The following is a 24,898-nucleotide window of genomic DNA, read 5'->3' on the forward strand; positions in this document are numbered from 1 at the left end:
TCAAGGGCTAAAGAGAAGATGAAAGGAGAGAGGGGACAGCCCTGTCGAATACCCACAATGGAGGCGAAGTAGCCGGCTGGACTGCCATTAACAAACACAGAGAAGCATGGAGAGTAAATACAATCGTAGATCCAATTGACAAAAACCGGAGGGAAGGCCATCTTGAGCATAACTTTAGAAACGAAGTCCCACTTCAAAGAGTCAAATGCTTTGTGAATGTCAATCTTCATGAGAGCGGCAGGAGAGTGAGTTTTTCTATCAAAGCCTCTAACAAGCTCATTGCAGAGGAAAACATTATCAGAGATACTTCAACCAATGATGAAAGCCAATTGATTGTCACTACCCAGAGAGTCAACTACCAACCGCAACTTGTTTGCAAGGACTGTGGCAATGAACTTGTACAAGAGATTGCACAGGGAGATGGGACTAAAGTCAGTCATAGCCTCATAGGAGGCACCTTCCTTCTTGGGGATGAGGCAAAGGAAGGAGTGGTTAACCCCTTTGATCTGGATTAGATAGAAGAAGAAACTCTTGAGCACCTTAATGAGATCTTCTTTGATGATATCCCAACAAGAAGAGAAGAATCCCATACTGAAGTCATCAAGCCGGGGGCTTTGATAGCCTTGTGAGAGAGGACAACAGCCAAAATCTACTCCTCAAAGGGAAAAGCTTGGAGAGAACCAATGAGGTAACTATGGATGAACTTATTGAGAAGACCCTCAGGGAGAGGATCAGTGGAGACTGTGTAAGAAGGCTCAAAAATGTAGTCAATTGTTTCTGTCTTGATATCTTCAACATTGTGGAGAGAGGAACCATCTCTGGCAAGAAGCGTTGAAATGGAGTTGGCATTAGTACTAGCCTTCGTAGACCAGTGAAAGTAGGCAGTGTTGGAGTCACCAAGTCCCAACCATTTAATTCTAGACTTTTGCCTTAACAAGCTCACCTCTCGGGCAAAAAAGGGGAGGAGATCCAAAGAGACCACTTTTTCTTCATCAACTAGGGGGCACTGAGGATGTCAGATTGGAGTCTCAACTGAATATCTGAAATCTTATCTCTACAGATAAAGACCAATTATACGACGTTTCAAAAAGAGGAGTTTTAACTTTTGAGGGCACATTTAACGTTTTGAAGTTTTTTGGCAAAGGCAACAAGGGCGTTGAATGGGCTTGGACTAGCTTATCCCAGGTTTCTTTAACAATGGAGGGGAAATCTGGGTGAGAGGACCACATATCAAAGAATTTAAAGAGTTTACGGCCGAAGGAGATGTAAGGCTGAAAAGAATGGTGATGAGGCTATGGTCAGAGATACCAAGAGGGTCAAAGGTAGCATAGGAAGAGGGGAAGGATGAAAGCCAAGCTTCATTAATTAAGGCCCTATCAAGCTTACAAGCAATTCTTGAGGCACCACATCTTCTATTGCCTAGTAAATTTAAGGCCAGACTATCTCAAATCATTCATACCAATATCATCCAGGCAGTCATTGAATGCATCAACAGAGGAAGAATCAATGATGTCACCACCCTGTTTTTCATGCCCAAATCAGACAACATTGAAGTCTCCACCCAATCCCCATGGGAGGGGACCAACCTGCAAAGCAATACGGCAAAGATCCGGCCAGAGTGTATCTCTCTCAAAGGAACTATTAGAGGTGTAAACAGCAGCGGAAAAAAAAACTGTTATCACCGTGGGAATCAGAAATCTTAAGGTGAAGAAGCTGGGAAGTGGATAGTAACTCGGAAATCTGGATTTTGGAGGGGTCCCAGAGAAGCCATAGGCAGCCATTAGGGTGGTGGGAATAGTTGGAACAAAGGGTCCAAGATGGGGCTATATTGGAGGCAATATGAGAAGAATTCTCAACTTTGACTCTGGTTTCAATGAGGCAAAAGAAAACGTCATGCTGAGCTTTGATATGGGAATGCACTTCAGCCTGTTTGGAGAAGGAATTAAGGGCACAGGTATTCCAGAGGAAGAAGAAGAAGTTGCGGGAAAAAAGTCAGGAAAGGTAGTTTGATACCTCTCCCCTTTATTCACTAACATTAGGTAAAAGAGAAATTACATGAATGCCCCTCTACCAACATAACAAATACATAAATGCTTATTCCCATTCTATTTTCTATTCTAACCGCGCAATATGTACTTCTAATAGAAAGACATGCATAGCTTAGGACTACTATTAAGTATGGCTTTGAATAGAGCTGATTGGAGAAAAAGAATCCATGTAGCCAACCACCTTTAATTGGGATAAGGCTGAGTTGAGCTGAGTTGAGTTGGAGGATTCTATTTAGCCTCTATTATGTTCTTGTTTCCTTCTTTTAGGTACTTTCCGATTGTACACACAGAATCCTTGTGGCTCTCTATAAAATTAATGATTCCACGAGGGGCAATTCAATGAATGGTTTTACACATTTCTCTTCTGATCTTCTCTTACTTCGAGTTTCTTCAATAACTATGGTCTAGCCTCATGAGTAGACTGGACTGTACTTTAGGATATTCTGGATTCAATTTTTGGGAGCATTTACAAGCACATATGCAAGAAATATTTTAAGTAACTTATTTAGTTCATGAATAGCTATTTTAGTAACTTCTTATCTCAGCGAACTATCTGGCTAGCAGTCAAGCTTGATACAGGATAACTCCTGGTTGAACACTAGACCAAAACCCATCCAAATCCCAGAATTTTTCCAGTATTGTGTTTACCACTCTATCTTGCCAAACAGATTGATTGAATTCATGCTTATTCTTTTTCACCATTGGAGGACAATTTTGCTCAATCCGAAACTCTAACAGATAAGCCAAATAACGATAAGACCAACATATATGAACTTATGGATAGCAAGCATTCTTCATCTATCAGTTGTGTTAATTGGCGTTTGTTAGGCATCACCACAAAATAGCTAGTTCTTTTTCACCCACACAAAAAGATCATTTTGAAATTTTCAAAGGTAACTTCATATTTTCAGTATACGTGACCAAAAGCGGGTAATTCTACATTTCTGAACCGAGATTTAAACAAGAGAAATTTTAGAGTAGCCTGAAGGGACATAATCGCAAAAAAGGTCATTCGCATAGGCAACAGAATTATCCCCCTCCCCCCAACCCCAAAAGAAACGGCACCAAACAAGAAAAACCCATAAAGCAAATCCGCACAGAGTGCATCAATGGAAATGGATTGATAAGAGGGTCAAAAAGGGGCCGTCAATAGTTTTGGGAGCTAACCTGTTTGTTATGAGAAAAGGAGAGCGATTGTTCGGCGTCAAGGTCGCAACCCACATGAGATTCCGCCGGTCCGATTCTATTTTTCGAGCTCAACCGATTGAGAACGTGAAGGAAGACCAGAGCTTCGACGACGATAATGGTCAGGGCTCCGAGAAGAAAACTCAGAAATAGAGAAATCATGGTGGTGGTAGAATTAACTATGCACGGAGAGATCAAGGGTCAAATTATTGAAAGAATGGAGCGAATAAAGGCATATCAAAATCAAACGAAGAATAAAGGGATCAGATACCATTTAAACAGGAAAGGGCCTGCAAGTCTCCGTAAATTCTGGAATTAAACTGCAGAGGGAGTTAGATAAGAGAAAGGGATCAATGAAGAGGGAGCATGAAGGTAGCCGGTTAGGAGAGATGTAGGAAGTACTGCTATAGACTTAACGGATACGTCACAGAGAGAGAGAGAGAGAATACTGAATTTTAATTCTCAGCTTTTGTACTGGGTCAGGTGGTTAACGTCTCAGAGAAGAGAAAGCAATCCTCGTAGGCCGTAGCACCGTAGTGATACGTCAACTATGTACGGTTCAGTAGAAATTACGAATTATGGAGATAATCGCCGGATCGGGTCGGGTCGAATCGGTTTCGAACAGGGTTTGGACTGAGATATCTCAACCCTGAGGGCGGGTCAGGGCTGCACTAGTATTGAGGCCTCGGGCAGAGTCCTGCTCGGCCCAGCCCAACCCTCTTGACAAAACAGACTTTAATAGTGCAGACACCATTTCCTCTCGGTTCTAATCTTTATCGGTTATTATTCTCCATTTAGACTTTTTATATGAACACCATAGAGACCCACATAAAAATAAATAGTAAAAGGGTTGGACTGAATTCAAGTCAAATAAATATACCATGATCATGATTCATAAATGTGGGTGTGTTACCCAACTATAGATTTTGGCAAAAAAGATATTGAACCTGGGAGGTAATGTTAAAATGAATACTCAGGTAGATTTCTATTTCATTTTTCTTAAAATATGTAGAAAAAAAAATAACAAACTAAAGGCAGGGCCAATCAGGGTCGGGCTGGGTTGGGTTGAGCTCGATAGGGTTGGGCCTGGGTTGAGATATCTCAGTCCGACCTCGGTGCTAGGTTGGGTTAGGGTTGGACTAGGGTTTTAAAAAGCCTGGCCCAACCCGGTCCTATTTCACCTCTAATTCTAGTCATAGGGGTGTCAAACGATTGGTCTGGTACATTGTAATGGTGAGACCGAACAAGACTAGTAAGGTGAAACCAAAAGGGCTTTTGGTCTCTTATTGGTTTTCAATTTTGCCCATACAACATATATCTTGACTTTTACTTGTTATAATAATAATAAGGGAGAGGGTTCCCTATACTACCCAAGTGCAGTTTCAGGCAACTGAGAGAACCCCCTATGGAATTTGATAAAAGGGGGAGGGGAACTTATGACACATCACCCCTCACATGAACAACGATACGTGACGGGGTGTAAAATATCATTTTTGGGATAATTTATAGCCAAATGATTAAATATATAAATAATTTAAACCAAAAAAGATTAAGTATATAAATAATGAAAAAAAAAGGAACTTTCTCATGGAGCGTTGCTCCTACGCCAGACACAAAATGGGGCAAAATGACCACCCCACCGGTCTCCCTCATGAAAGGTGGAAATTCCATCCATGTTGATGTTTTTGTGTGCACTCCCATTGGCCCATGTTGGTGCAAGGCTATGCTTCCAAACAAAGAATGTGTTCCCTATAAATAAATAAATAAATAATAAAACTATTGATTTTTATCATGTTTTTTAGTTTTCGATCCAATCAAATCAAATCAAAACAACCAATTTTTATATATTAGGAAAAAGCTCTTTGAGCCGAAGGCGTACAGTGCATCTCCTCACATGCATTATTTTATTTATTCTTTTAAAAAATCAATGTGAGAGGACGTAAATACCATGTTTGCTGAGATAAATAAAGGCAAAAGTTTTCCTGCGCCACTACACCCATCTTGGGTCAAAAATGCTTCTCACCCCCTATTGTATAGGGTTAATGATAGTCTTATATTGTTTATGATACCCTTTGCAGTCCATTCGAACCTTTCGATCAAAGGATTTTCCCTGAATCGTGGTTGAAGGAAAACCATTTCCATAAACCTACTTATCTTTTAATAAATTTTCCCTCTTCAAATTTCCACTCTAAATAAAGATATTGCATTAGATTCCACAAGTGACCGGGGTAAACGCGTATAAGAGTAGTGATTCATCCTTGAAGGAATATCCTTCTCGCCTAGATTACAGTTTAGGACCTATAGTAAACACATATGACATTATAATTTAATGAAATAAATAAAAATAAAGTATACAAAGAAATTGAATAAAGGAGGAAATGAAGACCAACCTTTAGCAAGCGCTACAAAATGAAGTCAGTAGATTTAAAATCATATGGATTTAATTAATTAATTTAAAATAAATTAAATGTTATTAGGCTAATCTAGATTATTGTTTATTAGTAAGACAGAAATTAAGAACCCTAAATTATGAGCATACAACGATAAATGTCATAATTAATAATATGAATGATGATTTACAACATAAACGAAAATAAATTAAAAATATAAACTTGTATAATATACATTAATTTCAAAGGCGTTACAAATCCGTAGAAAACCACCAACTAAAATACTAGTCCCTGCCTTAGGTGATGATGTCCGATAGCAACCCAAGAGGGACTATAGATGAACAGTCAGGCAAAGAACTCTAATTGACGTGAAGAACTGCCCCTGTGGAAGAGACATAGCTAAACTATGCCTAGCCCACGTCAACTCTAGTTGCAGGACAAATCCCCAAGTCCATTTGACAAGCAAGTCTTGGTTAAGGTAATGGAATGTTGCATCCTAACCCAAAAAACATAATTAAGTGCATGCAAGATCCAAGGTCTGGGTTAATCCATAAGAAATTTTTTTGATTAGCTTCCAACAACCAACGAGAATAAAAAAAAACAAAGAAAGGAAGTCAATTTAAAGGTTATGAAGATAGGATCGCAGTAGTTAGATCTGACCTGCAAATGAGAACAAATGGACCCAGGCTAACCTTTGCTATCTCAATCGATCCATGAATGTCCTCTCTTGCTTATTTGTTTACAAATATATCTTTATTTTCCAAAGATATTGACTCCATTCATTGATATGCACAATTCCTGTTCTTGGTCAAGATACTTTTGCCTCACAAATATATGATCATATCTTAAAATCATGAAAACATAATAAAGATATTATTTATAAAATTTGGTTAAAAATATGATATAAATTGACCAAAATACCCTTATATGCAATTTCTAACCTAATATGCAAAATAAAATTAAGAAAATTACAAGAATGAAGAAATAACCTATTCAACATGATTAATGCAAATACCTATAGAAAAAGTAAATATATTAATTAAATAATTAAAATTTTGTGCACAAAAATAATCTTAATTCTTAAAATGCAATATGCATGAAATAATATAAATAATGTAAAATTCATATTTACAAACTAAAAATATGGAAAACATGGGGACTATGTTAAACATGCAAAAACCTAGCTATCCTATAGATTTATAATCAGAAGGCAGCAAAAATCTACATAAAAACAACGAATGAAGTGTAAAAAAAAAATCCAAAAAATATGTTATAAGCAGAAAGAAAAATTACAAGATAAATATGAAAAGCAACAGGAAAATAAGAAAAACACCTAATATGGTTAAGAACATAAAAAATACCTACGAATAATACTGGTAATCTTCAGCATATCACTGCTACCTGGTAGGGGACAACAACAATATCTCAATGATCGCAAGTCCAAATTGAGTGAAATAAAAGGGAGGTTAAAATATACTTCCAGAGAAAGAAAAGAAGCCAAATGGGGTCCTAGAAGATCTGCACAACTTAGGTTAGAGCTTCGGCAATTTGCTGCAATGAACAAAGAATTATCTCTTCAATAGATAAAATCTCTTAGTCCGTTTATTTGACAAGGACTTAGATGGGGTGGGAGAATTGGGGTGGAAAAGTACTTATGACGTACTTCAAAATCCTACCCGAACCTTGTTTGTTTAACCTGGGGTGGTGAACTTACAAAAGCTCAGGAAACAACATTAAATGTTTTGTTTGCTGATGTGACAGTTGACAATCTCACCCCTGTGCTATCCAAAGTCCCACCGAATGCAAGAAACTTTGGTTATTATTTATGAGAAAAGTAAAATTCTCACCATTGTTTCCCAACCCACTACACTGTGGAACCCAATCCCACAACTTTCCCACCCATTCTCCATATCAAACAAAGAGGACCTCAAAGATCTGAAAATTCAATAAATTTAGAAGGAGTCAAAGCCAATGGATCTGTTTTGCTTGGACTTTTAAGTCGGCTTTCTTATTTTTTAGCCATAGTCCAAAATAATCAGAACTCCAGCTTTGAAGCTTCAATCCCTCTTGAGCTTTATCTAAACTACTTGAGGTGGACTACACAAATTCTATTTAACCATTCCAGTTTTAGTAGGACCAAAGTCATCAAAGAACCATGAAATGAGTCACAACTCTTTGTTTACTGGTTCAATTCATGTGACACCAAAAAAATGGACATCAATGTCAAAGAGTATATCCTCCTCCATAATAATTTTAGATGCAAGAAACAAATAAATTAGAACTCCTAAATATCACATTAATATTGCATTCTCACTTTAAATTTGAGTGCATTTGACTATCTTTAAGATTTGTCTCTAGGGGTGTAAGTTTGGCCCTCTGAACCTGAACCCACCCGAAGTCCGGATAGGGCCTGGGTTGGGATTTTTAGACCCCAGGCCGGGTCAAGTTTGGATTAAAGCTTCGGGCAGAGCCCGACCAAACCCTGCCCAAACCTGATTTTATATAAGTATAAATTAATTATTACTTATTACGTTTAATGCTTTAAGTCTTTAAGATTATTTGTAAGAAGAATTAATGTTGATGAATTTTTTTTTAGTGCATATAAAGAAACAAACGAATTGGACAAAAAAAAAAAAAACCATAGTCAGCCAGCAAAGGTCAATTAAGGTCAGCCCATGGTCCAGCAAAAAACAATATCAATCAGGGCCAAACCGACTCAACCTAACTTGATCAGGATCAATCAAGGCTGGGCTGGGCTGAGCCCTGCAGTGCTGGGCCTAGGCTAAGATATCTTATATCTATGCCCGACCTCAAGGACGGGTTGGGCTTGGGTTGATCTTGGGTTCTTAAAAACCCAGCCCAACCCGACTCTATTTCATCCCCTAGCTATCACCATCATAAGAGGAAAATCGGACCAGAGCGATACCAATTTTTTTAATTTGAATTGGAGTCGGCAGCATGGTTTGAGAAATCGGTATCGGATTGGCTGGATTAGCCGATTCGTATCGGTATCGATAAAAAGTAAAGACCGATATCGATTCTTGACCAATATCGTATTGGTGGATCGGTACAGACGGATAAGAATAGAAAAAATAATTCATTTTTTCAAAGGAATCAGAGGTAAATCTGTTCGACACTGCCCGACATGGAGTGGACCAGACCGATACCAATTACTAAAACCCTGGTCGGTGATCCTAATTCTAATCGATTTCTTAAAACTCTATTAAATCGGTAGGGAAACATGTTTGATCTTCAATTTTTACCATAATTTCCTTCCTTTAGTCAGTAAAGTAACAAAAAATAATGAAACTCACCGCTTGTAAGGAAAAACGCTAAAAAGTTACAGATTTTGGAAAATCTTTGTTTAGTTTTCCAATTCTAATTTCTAGAATGTTAAGGGATTTTGATCTAGCCAGAATAGAATCAGCAGAAACCGATCCCAACCCCATTCCATAGACATAAACCTTGGACTAAACTACAGCATTAATGTACTTTTAAGGTAATGATCAGGGGTAAAAATATCATAATCTTACTTGAGTGAGGGGCAATTGGAATTTAGCTCGTTTCCAGAGAGCCTAGCACGCCCAGGGTGCTGGCGTGCTACCAGCCGTTGGGCTGTGCCACACACATCCTTAGGCTGGGCTCCCTGGAGACGATCCTGATCTGGGCAACTGTAGAACATGCACTGTTTATAATATTTTGAAAATGGGAAAAAGATCTCTACTTTGTGGTGTTTCCTACGCCCTCTCACAGGGCACTATGAGATGACACCTCTGCCCCTGGGTAGATACCCAGGCGTGCTCACCCATTGGCCCAGACACTTGTGTAGAGACTATGCAACCAAGTAGAGGAGGTGGTCTTTTTCTACCACATTTTTAGAAGTAATTGTAAATTCGATTTTCCTCTCTACCGTAGTCTATCTATGTCAATGAGTTAGGGAGAATTAACCTTCGGATTTTCCTATAATCGCATTTAGTAGTGCAATTTATATGATTAGAGAGTTGTTTTATCTTGAAAGTATAAACACATGGTCAACCCAACCGAATTGCACAAATTTGGGCGTAAATCGTAAGAAAAATACCTTTTGATATGAAAACTCAATTCTACTGCCTTTTATTCTGGTGATATAAGAAGCCGTATACATTGGTGTTGTCAATTTCTTTTTCAACCTTTACAAAGATATTTCGATGATGTAGAAACTGCCATATAAATAGATAATTCTTATACAACTTTTGACACCAATGACTCAAAAAAAAATGGGTAAGAAGTCTGCACAGGGTTCAAGGAATTGGGATCGGACTGGTTGAATCAGTTGATTTGGATTGTATGAGATCAATCGATTCAGCTGATCCGATCCCGGGTTTTTTTCCCACAATTCAACCTGATTCTTCCTCTTCCCAGTTCAGATCAGATCAGAATCGAAGGGCAACCGATTCCAATTACTTGAACCTTGAGCCTGCTTCAAACTCTTGCGAACTGGAGAGCACTCCCTACTCCTTGGAATTAGGATTCCATAAGTCATATAAATGAAGCAAACTATATTCTGCCTAATAAATAAGTCAAAATGGTATTCTCTATCTAATTGCCCATTTTCATCATTCTATGGTACAACTAATAATGTGACTACATGCTCTGCCTAATCCCAAACACATTTGCTCCTGATAAGTGAATGCAGATAAATCACATAAGTAGGGATGTAAACGGATTGGATTCGGTTCTGATAGTGCTATATCTGCATCCGCATCCGATTAGCTTTCGGACAGATTCAGATAGTGCTAAACGGATACGGATTGAATATTTTATCCATTTACATGTAAATATAGCTTTTCGGATAGCTATAGCCTATCCATATCCGCATCCGTTTAGTTTTCGAACAGATTTGGATAGTGCTAAACAGATACGGAAACGGATTTCAGCTATTCATTTACACCCCTACACATTAGTGAGCTTAAATAATGAAAATAAACCTTGGATTGGGTTCTGTACATGTTTTTTTTTTTTTTTTGGTGGTGGAAGGGTTTTATACATGTTGTTACAATGGGTTTTTATTGTAATGTCACTCTAATAGGTCTAAAATATAGATAGGAGGTAAAGAATACAAGATTTACTTGATTAGTTAGTGTAGTCAAAGTCATATTCTTTATTTTATTTGGGGCAAAGATTTCATGTACGGCCGTGTCCTCTTCTCACATGGAGTCGGAAAGATATAACCCCTTCTATTTATGCCTCAAAGGCCCCAACCTCTCACATGCATGGCTTGCACAGCCGTGCATGAAAACCGTCCCCTTTTATTTGTTATTAACTGTTTTAGTTGGGTTGGGTTAGAACTCTATGAGTCCAGCCTTTTAAGTTGTTTTTCAAATTAAGTTTAGTTGTAGTAGAATATGGCCTGATTTGGTAGGATTTCTATTTCAAATTCAGGAGATGATTTTAATTTTGGGAACTATTGGATTTGATTTTCGCAGGCACCATTTGTTTTGACGGAAAATAGGTGAAAATGAAAATTTTACCATAAAATTAAAATTTCCAATGTTTGTTTCGAACTTGTAAAATATTTATTAAGTAAAATTTTACCGGACACCAAATGTTTTCACAGGTCAGATAATATTGCAAATTGAGAAAGTAGTCACCATGTTTCGGTGGAGGCCTTCTCATAATTGTGAGTATTTTTTCAAGATGGTTGCTTCTTTGGTGGCCTGTGGCCGATGACTCTGGTGGAGAAGATGGTGGCTTCTGAAGGAGGAGAGGTTGATTGGGTCATTCATTAGCAAATTCAATTCCATGTTGTGGGGAATAGTTGGGTTCACAAGAACAATGAATTGATATTAAATAAATGGGGGAGATCATCGTTGTCTGGTCATATAACGCCTACATAACCACGGGGTAATGAGATCGCACATAGAGACATCAACATAAATGTAATTTTGATTTTATGAGGAAGGGCAGTACTTGCACGCAGTCTTGTGTTTGAAGCCACACTTTCTTTATTTTCCCAAAAATGAGTTTAAAATGAAAAAGAAGTTTCAAAATACCTTTATTGTGGTTAACTTGTTTTGTTTCTCACAAAAGTTGAACCCAAGACTATCTAGATATTGTTTACTGCAAAACATATGCGAGTGAAAGTTTTAATCCAAACATTGGATATGAAGAGAATAAAGTGAGATTTATGAATTAGTACGGAAACTACAAGGATAGGATTCAATGAAAATGTTCACTATGCTCTCCTGTCTCCAGAGTATCAATTGCAATATCAAGTTATTGGACCAGGCCTAAAAGCATTAAATATGGTTCGATTGAGACCCAGGCCTAGGCAATGTAAGCCAGACCTTGGCCTCAATATGAAAAATAGCAGTCGCCTGCCATTTTCTGTCCTTGATTGCCGTTGATGCTGGTAGTGAAAACAGAGATAGAGAGGTCTACACATTACAGAGCAGAGCAAGCCTCATGGATTTTGTAAACAGAAACATTTCTTTTTACCTTTACGGCTGTTCTTCCCTTCGGAAACCAAGGATGGTGGACATGGACCAGGTTTTTTTTTTTTTTTTTGGGGGGGGTGGGGGGTGTGTGTGGATAAACATGGGTTTCGGCTGGAGTTTGCAAGAGATACCTTGGAGCTCGCTGGTTTTGCAGTGTCCCCTCACAACAAACGATTTTGGGTGTTTTAGGTTGAAGATGAAAAAAATGGTTGCATTGTAATTCTATTTGTGATGTTTTAGTGGAAGAGTAAAATAGTTTTTTCCAAACTATAACCAACAACAAGAGGGATTGAGCTGTTGGGCTATACCGCACACATCCCTAGGCACGCACCGAGATGTATGTGACACAACCCAACCCTTGGATGCCCCCACGCACTCCCTGGGCGTTGAGCTCCCTGGAGAGGAGCCGGATCCCAACAAGAGGGGGTCTGAGTGTAACAATTGAAAATAGAGGGGAGGAGTGTTTAATTAGGGTAAACTACAAGGGAGGGGTCAGTAAATTTCTCATTAAATATTAAATAAAAAAAATAAGTACCTGTGCATCCCCCTTTTTAGTTTTTTCTAGTTTCTGTTCTGTTCTTGCACATATTTTACTTCTGGAATTTCAATTTCATTATAGGATTACATCTAAGAATTGAAATCACACTTTAAATTTGATAATCATATAATATTCTAAACATACCCAGGGTTTCAAATTTGGTTTTTGGTGTTGATTTCTTAGCATCCTACTTGGTGGGATTCTTTGTTCTACTTGTCTTGAAGATCAAACTCTATTTCTAAACTAGAGTCGTGTTGCAAATAGGATTAGTCCATAACCGCAAGTCTGATCGTCTGACTTCAGTCATGTTACTGAGTTTTTCCCTTCAGTGTGATTCTGGTTTTCAAATGAGTTTCTTGAACCTATATCTTTCCCCTCTTCTTTCTTGTTCTGTTTCTGCTACCCTCCTTCTGTGTCTGCTTTACTGTTTCCTGTTTCTGTGACCAATGTGGTGAACAGTCCAATTCAACTGGAACAAATACCTGGCCTTGGAGGGATTCTAGTCCTAGGTTAATGTCCCCAGAATCACCTCCTGATGTGAGATTGAAATCAGAAACCATAAACCAGGTCTGCCTCTAAGACCACCACCCAACTCTGTTTTGATTAGAATCATATATTTTCTGGAATGGTGATTGGCTGATTCTACAAGGCCTTGGAGTAACGAATTCAACCCCAAGGTCTCATTCAATTTGGAAGCCTAGAAACGGAGTTGGATCGATTTCTTCAATCCTGGTTTCTGTATGTTATTTTTTGTTTCCCTCTTTGCAAGTCAGGTTTCTGTATGTTATTGAAATCCAATAAACAACAAATAAACAACAAAACTAACAAAAGCTCAGATGGGAATGAAACATTCCATCCTCATACAATTGTAGAAACCCCTCATTTTTGCGAGGATGAGCAAACCTGCAACCTTTTAGGATACAGAGAAATTACCAGTAATAATCAGGATGGATCAGATTCAAGAAAGACCTTCACATACAACTGAGCTCATTGATATATACATGTAAACAAAATGGAAAAAGATTGTTTCATCTACAGTCTATAATCTACACCGGAAGAGATAGAACATAAACATATATAACAAAATTTGTCTACTTTCTAGAGAGAGCATCTAGAAAAACAACTCATTCCACAAAAGCTTCCCTGGCAAGCTTTCTAAATCCATGAATTCCTTTCCATCTTCCCAGGTCAGCCATAAGACCAACTTAGCGACACAGTAAAACTAATATAAATTGGTGTCGTCCCAGTTACAGCAGAAGGTCAATGGTGGCGGTCGCAAAGATTTAAAACTAACAGAAGGGCATACAATGGAGACTCATTTAACTGTAAGAGTGAGTTATGAAGTAGTCATAGTCATGGTGTTGGACTCTGAGCTGCTTCAACCAGGAATTTGCAGCATTCAGGAGAGAAACTTTCCTTTCCTGGTCTGCTGTTTCAGGATTGATCCAGAGATCTCCATGCATCTTGTAAGTGGCCGTCCCAAAGGGTGGCAGTGATATCCTACCACTGCAGTCTCCTTTTGATTTCCCTCCATCTTCTGAAGAACAGGTTCCTTTCCCCTTGTTATCCTCCAAAATGGTGTCTGCAATTACCACAACACCGAAAGACCATAACATGTTAGGATCAAGGTTTCAAAACATGGAATCAGGGATCAGATCAGTCCCTGCAGTTTCTGATCCGGATTGGATTGGAATCGATCCCAAAAATCCCTAGAATATACCCTCAAATCTGAAAATTCAACAATTATAGGGTTTTGGACCATGAATCAGCAGGAATCAGGATTGGTCACAGCTGATTCTGATCCAAATCGGCCGGTTCACCAATCCAATTCCCGATTCTTAAAACCGTGGTTAGGATCCACATCAGTTAGGAGTGGGATATCCGTGTTTTCATATACCTGTGAGTATTTTGGGATGGAATCTGGCATAATAAACTTGAAACACGGCAGAGTTATAAATGTGACATTTGCTTAGAAAGTATACTGGGATAAAACCTCCTAGCTCAAAGACAAGATGCACCATCAGCCTGAGCTATGGTCTCAATCCTAAAAACTAATGGTACAAGTACTTTGTCCCCACCTAGACTATCTGCTTAGAATGGGTAAGATGAAAAATTGGAGAGCCTACTGAATTTATCTTCCAAGGACTGGAAACTGTTGATTTAGCTGACAACATTAGCCAGCTCAAGGATGCATGCAACCCAAATATCCAAGAATCTACTGTGTAGCAAGAACATGGAACTCACTCATACAGAAAGGTAGATACTAAAAGTTGAGAAGAGAAAGGAATAGACATCACTACCACAAGAGAATATATGGCCGTGGAAATTACAAAGATAAAAGCAAAGAAACTTAAAGCAGATTCACCAGTGTTTGTGTGAAAGCCGGTGCTAGAGATCTTAGAAAAGATCCGTCGCAGCACTCAAAGGGGGTAACCCTTATCGATCTACCAGTGTTGCAGCTAGGCTTCGGCGTGCATAGTCTTTAGAACGAAACAAAGAAACAGAAAGAACAGAAGATGAACTTATATGTGCATATACCTTAAAATAAGTCGGAGATAAGTTCGCCTCTTTCACTCTGCTGCAGATCAGAAGATAGAAGCGACGATCGTGTGTCGATCCTCGATGCTATCTAGCGTCATTAGCAAATTCTATACCCTTGGGGTAAGGGTGCTTACAAAAAAAAAGCGTACTAAGGCTCTAATACCAATTTACAGACAGGGGAAGCTATCGAAATAGAGATAGAAGAAGAAGGTAACAAAGAACCGTGCTTCTCCCCCCCCCCCCCCCCAAAGGCGCGGATGGCCGGAGAAAAAAAGCTTGAATAACGAAAGGATGTCACAAATGGTTCCAATAAATTTCAGTAGCCCATATTTTGGATTCCAATCAAAACCCAAGGGTTTCCTGTGCAACTTGACAATATATGCTGCCAGTTGTCCAAACTTAGTGTCAGAAAAGTAACTTTGCACTATGAACACAGGATATAGTTGCCTATCCTTGTGATGTCAGTACTTCTAGGGAAAAAAATACTATTTTTCCCACAAAAAATATCTAAAATATCTTCACAAACTCAAATGGCGACTATGGACAAGGCTCTGACGTGGACATGCAACATTTTTATCTACACCAAATCTTTAACAACGAAGCCAACTAGCATCTTTAGTTGATTGATATGGATCAAACTCAAAGAAAATGGAAATATTCAAAAAAAGTTAAAACAATTGGTCAAAGTTGAATGACATTAGGCAATTTTTTATCTTGCAGGATCAGTAACTGTTAAAAATTGCTAATTTCTACATTCTATGAAATGGTACAGAGAAAAATAAAATGTTGAGGTGATTTTACTAAAAGAAAGGATCAAATTTAACATTAAAATATGGGAAGGCAGACAGCTACCAGATGCCATTAGACCAAAGATTGGATAAAGGATTTGAATTTAACATGAAAATTTGGAAGGTGGACAGCTACCAGATGCCATTAGACCAAAGATTAGATCATGAAACCCAATGATTTTGTTAAACGTCTTGTGAAAAAAACAAGATTTCAATACTAATTCTGATTTTGTAGAATAATTAATAAAATTTAATATTTGGAGGAAAGTGATATGGTAACACCATCAATTCAGAACAAAGGATGAGTATGAGACCCAGCAAAGATGATCGATTCGTTCAATAATTAAAGTGAAAGTAGAAAATATAAGTGGCAAAGGATCTTATATGCTCGGAAGCCTATCAAATATGAAGAGTACAAAAGCTAAAATCATAGAATGACAAGTCTATATCTTACAGAAAATCAACTAACACAAACACAAATAAAGCCCCCAGACAGAAAAAAAAACAACCAAAAGTCTGAGAATTGAAGAAAGATATGGATAACTTAGCATCTCTGAGGTCAAAACATAAAGCAGATGTAAGTCCATATAACTTTTTGATTTTTCCTTCTATGTCCATCTAATTATACAGTATTAACCAACTCAATCAATGTCAGCCATCATTCAGAAAACTTTACAAGAATGTTATGGAACAATATAAGGAAAGAAAAGTAGAAATCCAGCTCCTGTTTTGTCGTTAAATGTGAGCTCATATAAAACTGAAGACATACCTTGGAAAGATGATGACAGAGTATGATAAGTCAGGAAACAAGCAGACAATCCCCTCACGCTTCTCCTTGTCGGAATATGGTAAATAGGATACCTAACAAAAAATAAAGAATAAAAATTTTCAGCAAAAAAAGAAAAAAAGTAATTCAAAACCAAGATAGAAGGAGAAAAACCAGATCAACAAAGATTTAATTTGATGAAGCAAAATATTTTACTGAACAATTTAGATGAAGCGAGAAAAAAAGAGGGCTGGGGCAGAAAGAAGGGGAGGGAGAGGGGGAGGCGGGCCAAAATCTTTAGAAGTTTCATCCTATTCTTTTCCCAGATAAGCAATAAGTTTCAATTTTTTGACAGGATGCTTGATCAAAGGTTGAAAGGCACCGTGTTCTAACGGGCATAGGCCCTCCCTCATTTTAGTGAATGACAAAAATGGTGAAATAATTGTCTGCTTGCTATAGGTCATAGTTGTCAAAGAGGTAGGCGACTCAAGGCATTGGAGGGCCTTCCTATGCGCTTAGACGATAAAGCGGCCACTAGGCGACGCCTAGGCAACCTAAGCGTGCATGAACGATTTTAAAACATGAATACAGTTTTGTTTCCCCTTTGGTGTACTGTAAGCATATAATGTCAGGACAAACAAGTTCACCCAGTATATATATATAGAGAGAGAGAGCAACTTATCAGATTTACTTCAGGAACGTGGTCTCAAGCACAGCAAAATATTTGACTATTAAGAAAGAAATTCTCTCTATAGTCCACTGCATCACTAAATTTGAAAGTGGCCTCTTTAATCAGAAATATCTGGTAAGAGTTGATTGTAAAGCTGCTAAGGATGTTCTTGAAAAGGACGTTAAAAAAGGGCGTACCTAGTGCACGAGGCTCCCACCAATGCGGGGTCTGGGGAGGTCATACTGTACGCAGCCTTACCCCTGCTTTTGCAGAGAGGTTGTTTCCAGACTCGAACCCGTGACCACTTGGTCACAATGGAGCAACCTTACCTTTGCACCAAGGCCCGCTCTCATTATATATAAGGGTAGTGAAGCGGAGGAGACAAGGAGCCAAACGACACACGAAGACATTCTTGAGACTGTCAGTTGGAAAAGGACATGTGGACACAATTGGATAAATCTCGTCCACTACTGTACTCTATTTTCTCTTTTCCTTTCTTATTCCTTTGTTTATAATTCTCACCATCATTTTGAAGCCAAGTAATTTAGGTAAAACAACCAACTGACCAAGGAAGAAAATAGTTGAGAAGGGTTTCGACTTTGGTTCCTTCGTCCCACGATGAAATCTTCTTCTCCATTTATTTCTTTCTTTTGTTTCATTTTTTTATTTTTATTTTTTTTTTGTTTTATAATACAAAGGCGTGATCCTATCATCACACTGTATATAAACATTCTACACAAATCCAATCAAAACATTAGAAAAGGCATTTAATCTTGTATAACAATAAAAAACCCAAGGCAGTGGAACGCCTAGGTCCCAAAAAAAAAAGCTGTGCAACGCTTTGACAACTATGCTATAGGTGCATCAATTGCTTCTTTGATTCCCAAATCCCAACTCATTCTTTTTTAAAGAAAAAAAAAGGGCGAAGGAAAGAAAAATGAAGTTGCAGAACATCCTCTCCCAGCTATTAAAATAAGAGACCACTTTGATGTTTTCCATTCTGATCCACAGAATACCTGGTACACAAGGTTCCATGACAGGCACTGGATTATAGGGGCCACACTATATAGCAATAGAGCTGGCCCTGAATTTAGTCCATGGGGCTTATGTGTGAAATATGTGATCACGTTCCATAGATGAATCATCCACTTTCTCTGGTTAAACTAAAATGCCAACTGACTTCCCAAACAGTTGGGTTCTATATCCGGCGGGTGAACTTTAGATCTTTTTACCAAATACATGCTGAAAATGACATGGGCATCATTCATCCAGAAGCCTCCACGACAATAAAATATCTACTAAAACAGTAACGTCAAGCAACTTGGGTCTAATATATAAATTCGGAAAAGTTCAACAGCTTTGGAATTTTCATCTGTTTTGAGTAATCATTAGTTCATTATTCATCTACTGCAGCCATGCACCTCGGATATGTAGGGATAAATTTGGAATAATCTTCATCACCATGAGAATTTTTATTAATTAAAATTTATCATAAATTTTACAAGGCAACTACATAAAAAGGAATAAATGTCGTACCATGCAACTGCCATCCAACTGGCAGGAGAGAGATCCACGTTCTTCAATGAGAGGATACCTGGATATTCCCGAGCTAATTCAGTGACCTGAATTTAGATAAAACAATAATTAGCCATGACCCTTACAAGCAGTCATTTATTCTTCAATTTTTTTTCAACAACCAAGGCCTTCTATCGAAGAAAGAAAATTCAAGAACAATAAACAGTGCATACAACATAAATTAGTAATAAGATCAATACCTTGTCCAAAAGGGGAACCCTTCCATATGGAGCACACGTCTCAAAATATTGGAGATAGAGGTAGCCAAGCCGGTCCTTCATTTGCAATGAACCCTCCTGATCGAAGTTTGAATCTTCTGATCCAGCATCCCAACCTTTGCTTGAGTTGTTGCTCAGAGACCTTGACAGCTTATCGCTCTCGCTGTCTTCACTCCAAGAATCACTCTCGAATCCTGCTACATCAGTCTCCTCTTTTGGATTCCTGGAACAGAGACACATGCATGCACAATCAATTTTCCTTCTTTCAATAATCAAGTTGTATAAAGGCACCAAGACTGATTTTCCAAGGGACTTGGAAGCTACATACGGTTTGCTAACATATATCTGTATGGCAGAGAGGTACGGAACATAGTACTGCACGACGGTCTCACTGCTGTTCAGAAGAACTGGGGAACCGGCTCCATATGCACTCCATTCATCATATTGGGCCCAAAGATCTCCCAAGGTGAAGTATTCAATTGTATCCTTACCAATAGGCTGCCAGAGGCTGTTTATATCTCGAATGCAGGTCTATGAAACATACAAATGGAAAAATAAAATTAAGACATGACCATAGAAGAGAAGATTACGACCAGAACAAGGAAACAGACTATCTGCAAGTGTACAGTTTTCAAATAAATTATAAAATATTGTTATGCAAGATGTTAGTTGCTCAGGCTCGAGATTCTACTTCTAAGATGCATTAAAATTTTCAAAATACAAATTTCCAAAGACATTGATTAGCTGTGGGTGGGGGATTGAAGGAGAGAGACAGGATATAGTTTGAAAACAACAAAAGGTAACCATCTCAGCAAAAACACATACATATGCACATAATAACAACAGGAAGAGTGGATTTCAAGACATCTAATGGAAGCCATCTCAACGAGAACACACACACATGCACATACTGACAACAGGAAGAGTGAATTTTGCAACAGAGAAAACAAAACATCATAGTCCATATTATCTTTATCAACCCCTTTCATTCCCCCAGTGAAGAACGATGTTTGTTGCTCAGGCTTGATATTTTTATCATTCATTAAATGCTGATACCAAAGGATTTGTTTTAAGGGTTGGTGAGAGGGGGGGGGGGGGGGGGGGGGAAGGAGGGGAGGAGGAGGTGTGGTTTGAAGACAGAGGGAGATATGGAAAGAGCATCCACTGGGGCCAGGTCAGCCACAGCTTTGGATGAAGACGGACCCTCATCCACTGAGGCCAAGTCAGTCGCAGCTTCGGATGAAGAGGCGCCCTTCAGGCCCTGCGCAATAAAAGCTGAGAACAGTTCATCGGAATTGCAGGGGGGAGAGGGGGAACTTGGCAGTGGAGGTGCTCCCCAGACAAGTAACCTAAACCATCTTAAGGTTCGCGTAGAAACTTCACAATGATCCACATAGAGGCCAAGAAATTCAAAGAGGTGGGTGGCTTTTTCAACATTAAAAGGGCATAAAACAGCACATGACGACATATTTTCATTCATGAAATCGTAAAAATAAACAGATTCTCCAAAGAAATCACAGAGAGAGAGAGAGAGCTAAACCATAAGGAAGCAACTACAATAAGGACGATCAGCCAAAAAACTAGAAACTTGGGAAACCATAAGGAAGCAACTACAATAAGGACGATCAGCAAAAAAACTAGAAACTTGGGAACGCACCCGCAGAAATAGAAGTGAACATACATTTTACTTAAAGAGATGAAACGAAAATAAAGAAACTTTGATGATCAAAACCATGGAAATCAATCTGAAAAAAAAATTAAAAAATAAAAGAAAGAAATTCACCTTTGGGAGCAATTGGGTACGCACAGTGGGGGTTATGCAGTCAAGGAAGCACTCCAGGTTAGAATGCTTAGCAGGAGGAAAGACATGCTGCGATCTCCAGCAAGATGACATCATGGTGGTTCCTCTGCAACCAGTCATGAAAACGACTCTCTTCTTTCTGTGTAGAAATGGAGAAAAAGAAAGTAGGTGGAGTTTGAAGCGGAAAGGACTAAGGAGTGTGGCGAAGTGTTGTTATAAATACAATGCTGTCTAGGGTTGGGTGCTCATAGTGCAGGGAATAATCTCCAGCACATCTCGCCCAGTGAATTTATGACCCGTAATTTTATCCCTATTGCTCTGAATCTATTTTTGGTAAATGACGACGCGTCTTCATCTTCTCAATCGCTTTCTCACTAATCAAAATTCACTGCTTCTCTCTCCTCAACCTCCTAACTCTCTCGCTTCAGAATCTACAACTACCCAGAATTCAAAATCTTCTCTTGTTTTCAAAAACCCTCACTGTTTTCTTAATCTTCTGAGAGCTCTAAGAAAGGCAAATTCAGAGAAATTAATTGTCCAGCAAAGAAGAAAAAGAAGAAACAATGAGGAAGAGAGGAATTTTGGGCAAAAGTAAAAGAGGACAGAAATGGCAAGGCAGTGTAGATCAATGATGAAAACTAGAAAGATAATCAAGAGGGGAGATTGCCACAGGTTTCTTGAATTCTTTTTCTGTGGGTCACGAGGACCACCAAAAGTCAAGTGAGCTCTGGAATCTGGGAAAAGCGGAAGCTGAAAGACTGAAATCGTTGCTGAAACTGAATAATTGAATTAAAAGCTTCATAAAGGAAAAGGATCTTATACCCAGAAAGATAGTGATTGTTTCCAAGGTTTACTCTTAAAGTGTTCTCCTTTCCAATTTTAATTGACCAAAAATTATTCAAGATGTTCACCTCATTTCTCCTCTTCTGAAACGGATTCAAAGAAAATTAAAAAAGAAATTGGACACAGGATAAGGATTCAGTACTGAAAACCGAAGAAGAAGAAGAAGAAGAAGAAGAAGAACGCTCTCACTCTCTCTCCATAAAACCACCAAAATGAACAGAAAAAAAAAGTCCAAAACAGAGGAGAGCGTTACGACAAAAAAAGTTATGGTTCTGTTCAAACGCTTTCACACTTCTACACTTCGAGTGTTGGATGGGCTTGAGGCGACGCGAGGATTCAGCTTCTGGAGGATTACCTCCTCCTCTGACCCCTTTGTAAGATTTTTCACTATTTCCGATACCACCATCAGCCGAGCCGTTCGCTTCGCCGCGTCATTCCGTGTTTCTGGCTTTCTACCCCTCTCTTTTTTTTTTCCTTTTCTTTTCTTTCCGTTTCTGCCCACTGGATTTCCAAATACATCTTTTCCCTTTGACCCTTTTTATTTAAAAAAAAAAATAATTTGTGATGAAACTCAAGAGGAATATTCATTCATTCATTCATTCTTTCTTCCTCTCATAACTCTAATTTGCCAATTTACTGTTCTTCTTCAGTTCTGCCTTTAAAATCCCAGGTAGAAACTGTCACTCTTTGACAGGCGCTCTCTCTCTCTCTCTCTCTCTTGTCTTTTATTTTTTTTTTTCTCTCTCTCTCTTGTCTCTTGACTTAAACTCTCAACCAGTTGAGTTGAGTCATTTTCACTGAAGCTAAATTTTGAAAATCTTTCGAGTTATTGCATAACATAGCACAAAAGCACAGTACAAGTTTGCATTATTTTTTATGTATTTCCTTAGTAACATTGAAAAGGCTATTGCCTAATGTTGGTCCCTGCCTATGTGAGGTCTTACATACACCAAAGAGAGGTTCTGTTGTGTCAAGAAACTGTCAAGGGATCCTCCAATGAGGTAGTCTGCACAGAGGAACAATGTAAGCACAAGAGAGTCGGTTTGCTCCAATGGGGATTTTCCGATGTTTAAGTCAGATCTCTTTAGTGGTAGATAAGATAATAGTAGTTAAGATGAGTCTGCTAGGTTTATACCTGTGAATATATAGCGTAGACTGCATGTGGGGATGATCGTGGAGAGTCATGTTAATTGAGTCTTCTATCCATGGTAGGAGAGTCAATAGTGGAGTCCATTTGGGAGAGTGACTCCTGATTAGTAGGAATCGTGAGTATTCCTTATTGGAGTGTGGTGATAACTGCCAACGTGGGACCAGTTAATTCCCACGTGGTGGATTATGCCGTTATATAATTGGACTCTGGGTTTTGGGTCGATTGGAGTGTGGCCCGATAGGCCCTTATCCACTGGACCGTTCATAGCACGGATGATGTGGCTTGATATCACTGGGTGGCTGTATTTAGGTATATCAGGTTCCATCGCAACACATTGTACATAGTATGTGCTAATGGATATTGATCAATTCTCTCCATTCAAGGCCCATGGCCAACTTGTGTGTGTGTGTGGAGGGGGGGGGGTGGAGAGTCTTGAACACAAGACATGCCAAATAACACCTACAATGTTCAGGGGTAAGACCAACTGCGCTACGTAGTTGTGGAGAAGATCCCTACTTGAGTTGGTGATTTTTCAAACAAGAAGTTTGAGTGAGCGAGTGAGTGAGTGAGAAGTAACATGAATGAAAAGGTTTCCATCATTCAATCTAATTGTCATTTTCTAATTTGTATTACTCCTTTAACTGGGTCCTTGATTCGCTTCAAATGAATTGATTATGCTTGATCATCTGAAAGATACAATAATCCGATCAGGAGTTAGCATCATTTAGGTGCATCTGGTATGCATTCTTGAAATGCATTTTAGTTTAATATTGCATTCTAAAAATGCATACTAAATGCAGCCTTACGTATCACAACTACAATTGAGACCATTTTAAGTAATTGATGGCTCGAGTAGATATTTGCAATTATTGCTTAGGAAAAGCAAAACATTAGTTAGCTTTTGGTTAAACATTTTGTTAAGTCGATTGGAAGAGTATATGCTCAATGATTCCCCTCCCCCCCTACGCAAAAAAAAAGAAGAAGAAAAAGGAATGTAATTCATATAGAAGTTTGACAGTACAAATGTATTAATTGTGCTAACATATGATTTTTCATCATATCTTGATAATAAATGTTGAACTTTATTAGATGAAACATTCTAAAGAAATTAGAATCAACACTTATTTCCTCACAAGTTACACACAAAGGAAAATGAAAAATGTTCAACCAAAAGTAAGCTTCTTAGGTCATACTGTTTTTGTTTAATATTTGTTTGCAAACCCTTAAGTACTTGATTTTAGTGGATCATATATGATGTTGTTATTAGTAATTGATAAACAAATAGGTGTGATTGTGTTAACAACTACATAGATAGATAGCAGTCCAGAAAATGACAAAATTATAGCAACTTATGTTTTAGGTCAATATTGCACTCCGGGAATGCATACCAAAATGCAGCCTTGAGTATCACAACTTCAATTGAGACCATTTTAATAAATTGACGGCTCAAGTAGATATTTGCAATTATTGGTTAGGAAAAGCGAAACATGAGTTGGATTTTGGTTAAAGATTTTGTTTAAGTCGATTGGCATCTACATTGTAGCAACTTATGTACCCTTCTGCAATGGTATATGCTGATTGATTCCCCCCTTTTTCAAAAGATATGGAATGTAATTCATATAGAAATTTGATAATGCAAATATATTAATTGTGTGAGGAGATGATTTCATCATATCTTGATAATAAATTTTGCACTTTATTAGACGAAACATTCTAAAGAAATTAAAATCAACACTTATTTCTTCGCAAGTTACTCACAAATAAAACTGCAAATTGTATAACCAAAACTAAGCTTCTTAAGTTATGCTGATTTTTGTTTAATAACTTTGTTTGCAAACCCTTAAGCACTTGATTTTAATGGACCATATATGATGTTGTTATTAGTAATCGATAAACAAATAGGTGTAAT

At 38.3% G+C, this 24,898-nt stretch overlaps 2 protein-coding genes and 1 long non-coding RNA gene across 6 annotated transcripts in view; 1 reads left to right on the plus strand and 2 right to left on the minus strand.

The window, feature by feature from the left end:
• The window catches only part of LOC122650220 (testis-expressed protein 2-like), a 54,154-nt gene extending 50,595 nt beyond the window's left edge, over positions 1–3,559 (minus strand). For all 3 annotated transcript variants that reach the window (XM_043843566.1, XM_043843564.1, XM_043843565.1), the window contains exon 1: positions 3,216–3,559. In XM_043843566.1, the coding sequence (XP_043699501.1) occupies positions 3,216–3,395 (180 nt within the window). In that variant the 5' untranslated portion in view covers positions 3,396–3,559. The remainder of the gene's footprint in view (positions 1–3,215) is intronic.
• On the plus strand, positions 1,966–21,296 carry LOC122650222. Its single transcript, XR_006331397.1, has 3 exons — positions 1,966–1,977; positions 15,905–15,909; positions 21,165–21,296. It is a non-coding gene; the product is annotated as an uncharacterized LOC122650222 (long non-coding RNA).
• Positions 13,123–21,171, minus strand: LOC122650221. Of its 2 annotated transcripts, none has more exons than XM_043843568.1 (6): positions 20,979–21,171; positions 19,524–19,726; positions 19,178–19,418; positions 18,939–19,024; positions 16,736–16,827; positions 13,123–13,180 (listed from the first exon to the last, which is right to left on the minus strand). In XM_043843568.1, exons 1-6 carry the CDS (start codon positions 21,114–21,116, stop codon positions 13,143–13,145), a joined length of 798 nt encoding a protein of 265 aa, XP_043699503.1. In that variant the 5' UTR covers positions 21,117–21,171; the 3' UTR covers positions 13,123–13,142. The 2 variants fall into 2 exon arrangements, with proteins under 2 accessions (XP_043699503.1, XP_043699502.1); XM_043843567.1 differs by lacking the exon at positions 13,123–13,180 and adding an exon at positions 13,612–14,219.
• Positions 21,297–24,898: the final 3,602 nt, after the last annotated feature.

The sequence above is a fragment of the Telopea speciosissima genome, chromosome 2 (assembly GCF_018873765.1).
Source record: "Telopea speciosissima isolate NSW1024214 ecotype Mountain lineage chromosome 2, Tspe_v1, whole genome shotgun sequence".
NCBI lineage: Eukaryota > Viridiplantae > Streptophyta > Magnoliopsida > Proteales > Proteaceae > Telopea > Telopea speciosissima.

What these genes read in the sequence shown, in the direction of transcription:
- LOC122650221 (XM_043843567.1), bottom strand. Translation starts at nt 21,116, where the DNA reads ATGACTGGTTGCAGAGGAACCACCATGATGTCATCTTGCTGGAGATCG. An exon ending in GTACCCAATTGCTCCCAAAG is followed by an intron (nt 19,727 to 20,978) that starts GTGAATTTCTTT and finishes TATGTTTCATAG; the next exon opens with ACCTGCATTCGAGATATAAA. An exon ending in CAGATATATGTTAGCAAACC is followed by an intron (nt 19,419 to 19,523) that starts GTATGTAGCTTC and finishes TCTCTGTTCCAG; the next exon opens with GAATCCAAAAGAGGAGACTG.